The 12395-nt window shown below is 37.5% G+C and overlaps 1 protein-coding gene across 7 annotated transcripts in view; it reads left to right on the forward strand.

Moving 5' to 3' along the window:
* Window positions 1-12395, forward strand: part of BRAF (B-Raf proto-oncogene, serine/threonine kinase) — a 172156-nt gene that overhangs the window by 86217 nt on the left and 73544 nt on the right. For all 7 annotated transcript variants that reach the window (XR_009260197.1, XM_058724070.1, XM_058724072.1 and 4 more), the window contains exon 3: window positions 10133-10396. Coding sequence is in view for 6 of the 7 variants with exons in the window: in XM_058724070.1 (XP_058580053.1) it covers window positions 10133-10396 (264 nt within the window). In the remaining variant the exon portion in view is untranslated. The remainder of the gene's footprint in view (window positions 1-10132; window positions 10397-12395) is intronic.

The following is a 12395-nucleotide window of genomic DNA, read 5'->3' on the forward strand; positions in this document are numbered from 1 at the left end:
GTGACATGGTATCTCATGGTTTTGATTTGCATTTCCCTGATGACTTATGATGTTGAACATCTTTTCATGCATTTATTGGACATTCATTCTTCTGTGGAGAAATGTCTGTTCAAGTCTTCTACACATTTTTTAATTGGGTTGTTTTTTTGTTGAGTGGTAGGAGTTCTTTATATATTCTGAGTATCATTCCTAATTAGATATATGATTTGCAGATATTTTCTTCCATTCCATGGGTTCCCTTTTCTCTCTGTTGATTATATTCTTTATGCGAAAGTTTTTTTTTTATTTTGAAGATGTCTCATTTACCTGTTTTCCTCACGTTGCCTGTGCCTTTGGTGTCACATCCAAGAAATCATTACCAGACCCAGTGTCATGAACCTTTTTTTTTCTGTTTTCTTCTAAGATTTATAATTACAGTTTTAGCCCTAACGTTGAGGTCCTTGATCCATTTTCAGTTAATTTTTCTGTATGATGTAAGCTAAGGGTTCACCTTCATTCTTTTGCATGTGTATATCCAGTTTTCCCAGCCCCATTTATTGAAAAGGTTGTCCTTGGGGCGCCTGGGTGGCTCAGTCGGTTGGGCGTCCGAATTCGGCTCAGGTCACAATCTCGCGGTCCGTGAGTTCGAGCCCCGCGTCGGGCTCTGGACTGATGGCTCAGAGCCTGGAGCCTGCTTCCGATTCTGTGTCTCCCTCTCTCTCTGCCCCTCCCCCGTTCATGTTCTGTCTCTCTCCGTCTCAAAAATAAATAAAACGTTAAAAAAAAAATTTTTTTTTAAATAATAAAAAAAAAAAAAAAAGAAAAGGTTGTCCTTTCCCATTGAATAGAAACTTTGACACATGCCCTTGTCAAAAATCATTTGACCATGTATGTGAGAATTTATTTGCGGGCTCTCTTTTGTTTTCTGTTGGCATTTATAGTCCAACTTTATGCCAGTTTACACTGTACTGATTTGATTACTGTAGCCGTGTAAGGATTTTAAAGTCAGGAAGTATGAGATGTCCAACTTTGTTTTCCTTTTAAGGATTGCTTTGGCATTTCACTATCTTTTGAGATTTCATATGAATTTGAGGGTGGATTTTGCTATTTCTGAAACACATGGGGATTTTGGTAGGGATTGCATTGAATCCATAGATTGCTTTGTGTAGTATTGACATCTTTAGAGCTCATAAGTCTTAAATATGAATGGACAGCTAAGAATAACCAAATATTGGAAGAAAGCTTATAGCAGGAAAACAATAGCAAAAATGGTCAAAGCAACTCAGAAATAGTGCACAGAACAGATGAGAACCTGAAAATAACTATAATTAGCATCAGAGATAAGAGAAGACAATCTGTTCTTATTTCATGGCTGTACTAAAGAAACAAAAGTCTTAATAGAGAACAAGAAAGAGCTCTTGGTATTAAAATAATTAAAATAGTAAGCAGAAAATGTAAATACATATGTGTATGTGTGTCTGTGTGCATATACATAAACAATTGTTGTAAGATAAAGTTAAGGAAATCTCTAGAAAGCAGAATAAAAATAAAGATGGAAAGTATTAGAAGAAAGATAAGAATTAGAGAATAAATCTAGGAGAGCTATAAAAATACCAAATGCTTTTAGCTACAGAAAATCAAAAACACCTAATCACAAGTTGCCCAAACAAATAAGAGTTTTATTTTCCCCTCCTGTAACAAGAAGCATGGAGGTAAATTATTTTAAGATTGATTCCACACACAGCTCAGAGTTGTCAGATGCTGGGGTGGATCTCTACAGTCCTTTGGGCCTTCTGTCATGAGTGCCACAGATCTGTATGCCATCATAGGACACCTCAAAGCAGGAAGCTGGGATCACAGACGCTCTCTTGTATCCTACGCGCTTTCAAGGAGGAAATTTTTCCCTTCAAATCCCCTACACGTCTTTTCCTTTATATCTCATTGACCAGAATGGGGTCACATGTATCCCTACACCGGGACTATGTTTATATTTCTTGAAGTAAGAGGCTAAAAAGTGAAGTTTTTCCAGTGTTCACAGTTTGGCTTTAAGATAAGCTTGAGCATTGGTGACTAGAAGTTATGCTATAGTTATTTCGTTCCAAACATTTCAAGATAGGAAATAATGTTTTCTATGTTTGATATTTTTGGTATTTCCACAGGAAGATAAAACTTTACCTATCCCTGCATCTCTTCCTTGTAGCAGAACAGAGTGAAATCAGTTCTGTCACCATCAAAATCTTATGTCCTTGTACTAATTTATTTAAAAACTAGCTTTTAAGTTGTTCTAGATTTTTTCCTACTATTTTTTCCTACTATTTTAATAATAATTAAAATTATATTGATTCTCTTGATGATAACTTCAGTGAAATGAACTATAGTACTCTTAAGGAATTTCAAATTTGGCTTTTTAGTCTTTGGTTCCCTTTTTATTTATTATTATTATTTTAACATTTATTTATTTTTGAGAGACAGAGATAGAGCACAAGGGGGAGGGGCAGAGAGAGAGGGAGGGACAGAATCCAAAGCAAGCTCCAGGCTCTGAGCTGTCAGCACAGAGCCCAATGTGGGGCTTGAACCCATGAACCGTGAGATCATGACCTGAGCTGAAGTCAGATGCTTAACTGCCTGAGCCACCCAGGCGCCCCATAAATCTTCATCCAAAGGAGGAAAAGATAAGTTTGCCTTGAAGAGTCCTTTCCCAGGAAATCTTTTTTTTACCCAATTTTTCTCCCTCCATACATCCAACAAGTTATTTGAATGCCTTCTGTGTGTAAGATAAAATGCTAGATGCTTCTCTAGTAGTAGGTTCTTCTTTTTGGACCTGACATATTAGATTCCAGAAGAGAAGGAATAGTGTTTCTGGAATCACTGTGCTGGTGATACACACTGGTGTTACACACTGAGTCCTAGCTACCATAGAATTAACATGTATGCCAGAGTGCCCTGCACACAGAGGCATGGTAACGGTAGTAGCTCCTGACATTTATTATTTGCTATATGCCAGGCACTGTTCCAAGCAGATAGTCGATCGTTTAATCCTCAACCTATCCTTTGAGTTACACTTCCTATTCTCATTTTCATTTTATAGATGAAAAAACTAAGGCACAGAGGAGTTTAGTAATAACATGGCTAATGCTACAAAATTAGTAAATAATGTAGCCAAAGTTTGAATCCACACATTCTGAATTCAGCATCTGCTCTTAACTGCTATATCATTATTATGATACTGACAGCCTTTTTGGTCTTTAATCTGTGTAGAACCCAGGATGATGCAGAGGTAGTTTATTAAAACAAGTGAAAAGAATACTAGCAGCAAGGTCCTTCGTGTGGAGTACAGAGCAGTCCATTAGATACCATCTTTGGGCAATCTGTAAGATTTCATTGTATCTTGTGAAATGAAGTTTAACAATAAATTTAATGGACTAATGATAAAAAATGTTTATTTCACTGCTTTTTCTCATTTGTTTAAAGTAGATCCTTAGATAATTTTCCTCCCACTTTTCCCCATAATTTTATTTTTAAGTAATCTCTCCACCCATTGTGGGGCTTGAACCCACAACCCTGAGATGGAGTTGCACACCCCGCTGACCCAGCCAGCCAGATATCCCTCCCACTTTTACTTGAGAAATGATTCACATACCGTGAGATTCACTTTTTTAAAGTGTGCTATTCAGTGGGGTTTTTTTAGTATATGCACAAAGTTGTGCAGTCATCACCACTATCTTAATTCCAAAACATTTTCATCACCCTAAAGAGAAACCCTTTACTCATTAACAGTCATTGCCATAAGCCATTGGCAACCACTGATCTGCTTTGTATTTCTATACATTTGCCTTTTGGGGCACTCTGTGTAAATGGAATCATACATGATACGGCATTTTGTGACAGGCTGCTTTCATTTGGCGTAATGTTTTCAAAATTCATCCATGTTGTAGCATGTAGCGTTCATTCCTTTTTATTCCCTCATGTGGATATATCATATTTTGTTTGCCAATTTATCAGTTGACATTTGGGTTTCCACTTTTTGACAATCATGAATAAAGCTATTATGAACATTCATATATAAGTTTCTGTGTAACATCTGTTTTCACTTGTCTCGGTTCTATGCCTTGGGATGGAATTGCTGTGTCCTATGTATGGTAACTTTATGTTTTAACTTTTTGAGGAACTACCAGACTGTTTTCCAATGTTAGCTGCTCCATTTTAAATTCCCACCAGAAATGCATGAGGGTTTTCATTTCTCCACATCGTTACCAACACTTACTCTCTTGTTTGTTTTTTAAACAGTCATGCTTGTAGTTTTGACCTAAAAACGGTAAAGCATCTTTTTCATGTGCTTATTAACTGTTTATGTTCTTGGGGAAAATACCAATTCAGATCTTTTGCCCACATTTTAAGCTGGGTTATTGTTCAGTTGTGAGAATTCTTTGCATATTCTAGATAGTAGATCCTTATGAGATATATATATATATATATATATATATATATATATATATATATATATATATATATATATATATATATATATTTTAAGTATTTTCTCCTAATCTGTGGGATTTATTTTTCATTCTTTTGGTAGTGTCTTTTGAATTTTTTTTTTTTTAACGTTTATTTTTGAGACAGAGAGAGACAGAGCATGAATGGGGGAGGGCCAGAGAGAGGGAGACACAGAATCCGAAACAGGCTCCAGGCTCAGCTGTCAGCACAGAGCCCGACGCGGGGCTCGAACTCACGGGCTGTGAGATCATGACCTGAGCCGAAGTCGGCCGCTCGACCGACTGAGCCACCCAGGCGCCCCAGTAGTGTCTTTTGAAGTATAAAAGTTTTAATTTTGAGAAGTGCGGTTTATCTGTTTTTTTCTTTGGTTGGTGTGATTTAGCGTGTCATACCTAAGAAATTACTGCCTAATCTAGGTTCATGATGATTTACTCCTATGTTTTCTTCTAAGAACTTTGAATTAAAAAAATTTTTTTAATGTTTATTTTTGAGAGAGAGAGACAGAGCATGAGCGGAGTAGGGACAGAGAGAGAGAGGGAGACACAATCTGAAGCAGACTCAAGGCTGTGAACCATCAGCACAGAGCCCAACGCGGGACTTGAACCCACCAACCACAATATCATGACCTGAGCCAAAGTCAGACACTGGTTAAGTGGTTAACTGAGCTACCCAGGCGCCCCTCTGCTAAGAACTGTGTAGTTTAAGCTCTTAGTTTTAGGTGTATGATCCGTTTTGAGTTACTTTTTTATTGTAATCTTAGGTAGTACTCCAACTTCATTCTTCTGCCTGTAGATATTCAGTGGTACCAGCACCATTGTCAAAAATCAGTTGGCTGTGGGGCGCCTGGGTGGCGCAGTCGGTTAAGCGTCCGACTTCAGCCAGGTCACGATCTCGCGGTCCGTGAGTTCGAGCCCCGCGTCAGGCTCTGGGCTGATGGCTCAGAGCCTGGAGCCTGTTTCCGATTCTGTGTCTCCCTCTCTCTCTGCCCCTCCCCCGTTCATGCTCTGTCTCTCTCTGTCCCAAAAATAAATAAAAAAACGTTGAAAAAAAAAATTAAAAAAAAAAAAAATCAGTTGGCTGTAAATGTAAGGCTTTATTTCTGGATTCTCAAGTCTTCTGTGGTGTTCTATATATGTATCCTTATTCCAATGTCTTGATTACTGTACCTTTATAGTAATTTTTGAAATGAAGAAATGTGAAGCCTCCAACTTTGTTCAAGATTATTTTGGTTTTCTGAGTACATTACGCTTCCATATGAATTTTAACATCCGCTTGCCCATTTCTATAAAAAAGCCATTGGGATTTTGAAGGATTGTAGTGAATTGGTAGGTCAGTTTAGGGAAAATTGTCATCTTAATAATATTAAGTGTTTTTGTATTATTTAATTCAAAAACATCCGACATGATCTGTGCCTTCAACTAGTTTACAGTTTAGTAGAGTTATGTTAAGAACTCAGCTAAGTAATACAGGGATGACAGTAATAAACATAAGAATTGCTAGTACTACTTATTCCTGCTAGTAAGAATATTTATTGGGTTTTTGCTATGTGGTAGCCTCTGTAATAACTTCTTTTACTTGTATTATCTCATTTAATCCTCACGAAATTTTTTCATAATGAGAAAAACATAGTCCTATAAAGAAGAACGTGATAATAGTCTAAAGGAGGTGAAGAGAAAGAATACTTCTTTGGGGTTTTATCAAGCAGAGCTTTGAATTGGACTTTGAAAAATAAGTAGGATTTTGATGCGAAAGAATAAGGTTTTGGGAAAGCTTCATCCTGAAGAAGTATCTGGTATCTGTAGTATCTGGAAGAACGAACCACAAGAATTTTGTTGATGATACTGGTGGTGGCTGAGGTGTGCATTTTTGTGGGAGGACTTGTCCATATTTGCTGACTAAGGAAACAGAGGACAAGTTGGAAGATATAAGAGAAATTGGGGATAACAGTGTACCAAGGCCTCTGTAGAGGCCCTAAACATTCAGTGCCATTACTAAATTGAGAACAGAAGAGAGATGGGGCGGGCCCCTGGGTGGCTCAGTCGGTTGAGCATCCCACTGTTGATTTTGGCGCAGGTCATGATACTGGGTTCGTGGGATCAAGCCCCACATTGGGCTCCGTACCGAGCATGGAGTCTGGTTAAGATTTTCCCTCTCCATCTGCCCCTTTCCCCCACTCGTGTGTGCTCTCTCACTCTCTCTCTAACATAAATTAAAAGAAAAGAGAGATAGGGAAAGGCATGGAGAATTGCTTAGACAAAGAAAGAAGAGGAAGCTTTTATTTGATGGCTTTGACCTCCAGAGTAAATTCGAAGGTAATGTAATGCTGTTTTCTGAGTGAGTTGAAGATTGGGTGATGAAGGTAAGGAGGCAGAGAAGCATAGAAAAGGTTGGAGTAAGTTTTGTGAAAAATGTAATATGATGTTAAAAATAAGTAAAAATTTTTGGGTAGTACCCTAAAGGACTAATTTCCACGAATTGATAATGGGACTAATTGACCTCCTTCTATCTTCTTGACTTAATTAACTGACCTTAACTAATTGACCTACCTTACTATCTTCTCCAGCAGTGTATGGTAACCTGAGAGAAAGAATGGAATACTTGAGTGGTTAGAATTTATTCCAAATTTGTATTTGACAAACAAGTTGGTAAAAGAATAAGAATTAGAGAATCAGAGATGTTACTAGTGGTATTGTTGAAATGGTGAGCCGCAAAGTAGGGGCAATAAGACAGTCAAGGCCCAAATCTAAGAAACTTCAAGGGATTAATGTTGATATCATAAACAGATTAATGTAGTAAGATGGAAACTTGAGAAGGTGTGTTCAGGGACAGGGGAAGCTCCACATTGAGGTCTTGTCATCATTTGGAACTCCTGGATCTTGAAGGTAGAATGAAAATTAATACCTTTAGAAATAAGTTTAGAGAACTTTACGGCAGGAATGTTAAAAGAGTAATCCACACTGAATGCATCAAGGATAGTGGGATGAAATGAGTCAATCCAGGGACAAAAGGCAGGCAAGAGCCTTGATTGCAGCTGTGAGGATGGAGAGAGGTGGAATAACTGCTTTGTACTTAATAAAAGAAAAGAGCTATTGATAAGTGCAGTGAAATAATAGCTTGTAATCCACAATGGAGGGAACAGTATATTTTCAAAAATTAAGACTAACATTTTGATAAAGAAATAACAGTCTGAAAATTTATTGTTTAAGTGCATTCCATTTCCCTAAGGCTTACTTTGTGTACTTGTCCAGATGATAGTAAATAAGATTTGATATATGCAAGGGGGAATTTTTATCTCCCAGACTGCATGTATGTGATCTTCCTAGGGTAGGAATTGCATCAGTCTTTATTTTTTTAGTTTGAGTCCCAAACAGTGCCAGACACATGTATGCTCAGTATATACTAATTGACGGATTAAAGCCTGGATAAATGGATCATATTAAAAGAGATGCCCGTAAGTAATTAGCTCTTGGAACTGAAAGCTAACACGAAACACAGTTCAGATAATTTTGAAGTGATTTGATTGTAATGCCTCAAAATGTTATGAAACATTTCCGGAATCAGGGTATGGTAGCCAGTAGGTCATAAAGAAGAGGGCTTTTTAAAAATTTTTTAAAAATATTTATTTACTTTTGAAAGAGAGAGAGAGAGACAGAGCGAGAATGGGGAAGGGACAGAGAGAGAGGGAGACACAGAATCCGAAGCAGGCTCCAGGCTCTGAGCTGTCAGCACAGAGCCTGACGCGGGGCTCGAGCCCATGCACCATGAAATCATGACCCGAGCCAAAGTTGGACACTTAACCGATGGAGCTGCCCAGGCACCCCAGGAGAGGGCTTTTAGATGCAGTTTATGCCCTTTACCCCAATGGCTCATTTTACTATTTTTCCTTTTTTTCATCTTCAAAATTATATTTTAAGAACCACCATAGCAAGTACAGTCAGTGGTCTTTACTGAAATGAAATTTCTTCTTCATTCTCCTCTATCTTTGATCATTCTCCTTTGCTTATAGAATGAAGTTCAGGCTTCATAGCATGGTATAGACACCCTCTGCAAGCTGGTGCCTTACCCACTTTTCCAGTTGTATTACTTGTTTCCCTGTATTGCTATTCTTCATTTAATTCCGCAAACATATATTGATCCCTTGTTGTGTCCCAGACCCTGAATTGCATGCAGCTATACTAGTCTGTAGTTTTCCCTCTATGCCTTAAACTTTCCTACCTCTCTATTTGTTGCAGAATTTCTCCTGTACACAGCTCTCTCTTCTCCCCCACTTAACTCCGTCTATCTAAATGCTAACATAATCCTACCTCATTCTCACCTTATATCAAGAATGTCCTTTATTTCTCATGTATAACACTTAAGCATACTAAAATACATCCACCTGCTTCTCTGCAGCCCAATAATAAACTCCTTGAGTGATGAGAAGTTTTTAAAATCTTTGATTCTCCCTTGTAGCCTTCTATAAATGTTTGTGGTATTACATCTATGTATGATGGTAGAGAGAAATGGTGGACCATAGTGTGGGGGAGGGTGATTTCCATTGCCCGAAAGAACCATGGACATATATATTCCAATTTATTCCATCCCTTTACTCTCAATATCACTCTGTTTTCAAAATTCTTGTTATTTTTAGAATATGATATCTTATGTGGTCATTTGACTTTATAGCTTTAATCAAATGAAACTTCTAGAAGTTTCCACCCTAGTGGATAATGGCACCAGAATTTCTTGACTGCAGGGCATAAACCACCTTTTCAAATAAAATTTTATTCTTTAAGCAGTATTTGATGGGATCGTCAGAGATCCATAGTGAAGAGAATAAAGTATTTTAACTAATACCGGTTTCAGAAAGAAGGTGGCAGTTATATAACTTCTAAGCCCTATTGAGAAGATTTTGGTGGTAATGGCGAGATCTGACCCTGTACCTGAGTCTTATTTTTTGACAAATCTCTTTTAACCCCGCATCTCCTTTTCAACTTCTCTTTCTGTTCTTTGGAGGGCAGAAAGGTATGAAACTTTATATGCCTACAATTTCCTCAAAAAAAATTATTTTTAATAGAGAGGGTACTTATCCTTGATTTAATATAGTATTTTATCTTATGTTGGATATGCACTTTGGAAGTTAAATTGCAATATGACCAGGGGTGCCTGGGTGGCTCAGTAGGTAAGCATCCGACTTCAGCTCAGGTCATGATTTCACGGTTCGTGGGTTCAAGCCTTGCATCGGGCTCTGAGCTGACAGCTCAGAACCTGGAGCCTGCTTCAGATTCTGTGTCTCCCTCTCTCTCTGCCCCTCCCTTGCTTGCACTCTGTCTCTAAAATAAGTAAACATTAAAAAATATTTTTGTTTTTAAATTGCAGTATGACCAGAACATTGTACATACATTTTAAAATTAACATTCGTGGGTTATTCTAGACATTTTTATGTTTGTTGATTTCTCAGTGCAATGTACTGTCTTATCACATACACAAAAAAATGATCAATTTAAAAGTAGAAGTATTAATTTACAGTACTTTCAGCACTTACTTTGTAACTTGTACTTAAAACCCTATTAGCTAGATTATAAAGAGATTACAATCAAAGATTTAAATTTCATATTTCCTTTTGTTACTGTCAGGAAAAAGTCCAGATTCAGTGTATGTCTACTTTATTTTATAGGCCTATGAAGAATACACCAGCAAGCTAGATGCCCTCCAACAGAGAGAACAACAGTTATTGGAATCCCTGGGGAATGGAACTGATTTTTCTGTTTCTAGCTCTGCATCCACGGACACCGTTACATCTTCCTCCTCTTCTAGCCTTTCAGTGCTACCTTCATCTCTTTCAGTTTTTCAAAACCCCACAGATGTATCACGGAGCAATCCCAAGTCACCACAGAAACCTATCGTTAGAGTCTTCCTGCCTAATAAACAGAGGACAGTGGTGAGTCAACTTTTAATATCATCATTGCTTTTTCTTTGTGTTTTTCAGAAAGAGTAGTTGTTGAAAATGAAATACGTTATCACTCCATATTCTGTGGTCATGCAAATGGAAGCATCCATTTCAAAAAGGAGTGGAAAAGACATAATTAATTGGTGCCAATGTGTGTGTCCCTTAACTGGAACAAATTGTATTGTGTTTAGTGTCAGATTTGACATTTTAACCTATCTGCCGAACTTGAATCAGACTCAAGCCTAAGTACTAGTTCAGAATCAAAAAGAATTTCCAGACTTGAGCTTGTTTGTTGTCTAACACATGTCAGGTAAGCTTTGTTCTTTGCCCTTGAGAAATCCCTATTTGGACTTATCAAATGTTGGATTTTTAGTGTGCTTGATATTTTTCCTCTGTGTAACTTTTGTTGATCATTAGCATTACCATTGGAACGAGTATTCTGTAAGTAACATTTAAAGAATGGAAATCTGCACAATTTTATGGGTGGTCTATAATCCTTGAGTACAAGTACTGTCACTGCCTTAAATAATGCATCTATATGCATCGTGACTTTTTAAAAATGCATGTGGTTACTTTTGAGGTTAATAAAAAACCTTTTCATTTCCAAATACAACTGAAGTCAAAGTAGTTTTTTTTCCCTCACACAGCATTAGTAGTAATGCTAGATTTTCATAGAAAAAGTTTGATGACTAGGCTGTTGCTTGGAGGCTATAGCCTGGAGGCTATGGTGGCCTCCAGTGAGGTTAATTTGTCACCTTGTGCAACAAAGAGATGTGAGTGTCAGTGTGTGGGGATGCAAGACTAGGCCTTCAGCCAGTGTCACAAAGGTAGTTGGAACTCAGGTCCTTGCATAAAGCTGAGTCTTTGAGGAGCTTTATCTTCAGCAAAAGGGTGAACTAGAAGAAAATCTACTTACTCAGCATACATAAATAACAATGAAACTTGTCTGTCTTTACCAGTGGTCCAGATAAAGTTTAAAGCTTCCCTTGTGAATTCCTAACTATAGGCCTGTTCTCATCATGGTGTGGGATTCATATTTGTACTTATGGGTCCTGTCCAGGAACTGTCAACGCAACAAATGGTCCTAGAGAGATAATAGCGCTCAGGCACTGGGTAGAAGCAAATGCAAACCCTCTTTGGCCGATCTAGGTCTCATGAAATTCATATAGATAATGCCCACTGACAAGTTCAAAATCCCATGTCGTAAAATATACAAGGAAAGAGCCTATCAGCACATTAGAAGACTTAAAAACAGCAGGATTCCTAAGAAGGAACCAAATAGGACTTCTAAGTGATCTTAATATTTTAAACTCAGTGGATGACAGTTCCCATCTATGAAGTATTCTTGCTAAAGATGATTTTATTGAATGTTAAGCTTCCACACCTTCCATTTTACAAGAAACACGAGGAATAGAAGAAAAAGTTAAGTGCCATGAGGAAATGATAAATTCAGAATGTGGACATTGTATAAGACAAATGGCCTGGATTCAATGTCACAGAAGATAAAAAAGATTAGGGATTATTCTACAACTAAACAAGACTAAAGAGATGTAAACAATTGCAGTGTGTGATCCTAGTTTGGGACTAGGATAGGGAAGAGCTATCAGAGGCATTCTTGCGATGGGAAATGGTGAATGCTGATTAAACATGTTATTATGGAGTTACTAATTTTCCTATGTGTGATAATAGGAATGTAGTTATGTAGGAGAATGTCTTTATTCTTAGGAAATACATTTTTTAATATTTAGGGGTAAATTGTCATGACACCTACAACTTTGTCCACCTTCTTTTTTTAAATAAAACTTAGGCACAGTAAAGTATACAAATCTCAGGTGTACAGCTGAGTATGTATATGTAACTTTGTGCATATGTAACTGCCATGCAGATGAAGATACAGACCATTTCTAATGCTTGGGAAGAGGTTCTCCCAAGCCCCCTGCAATTTGGTCATCATTTTCCAGAGTAACCACTATTCTGACTTCTATCTCAA

The sequence above is a fragment of the Neofelis nebulosa genome, chromosome 4, assembly GCF_028018385.1.
Source record: "Neofelis nebulosa isolate mNeoNeb1 chromosome 4, mNeoNeb1.pri, whole genome shotgun sequence".
Classification (NCBI taxonomy): domain Eukaryota; kingdom Metazoa; phylum Chordata; class Mammalia; order Carnivora; family Felidae; genus Neofelis; species Neofelis nebulosa.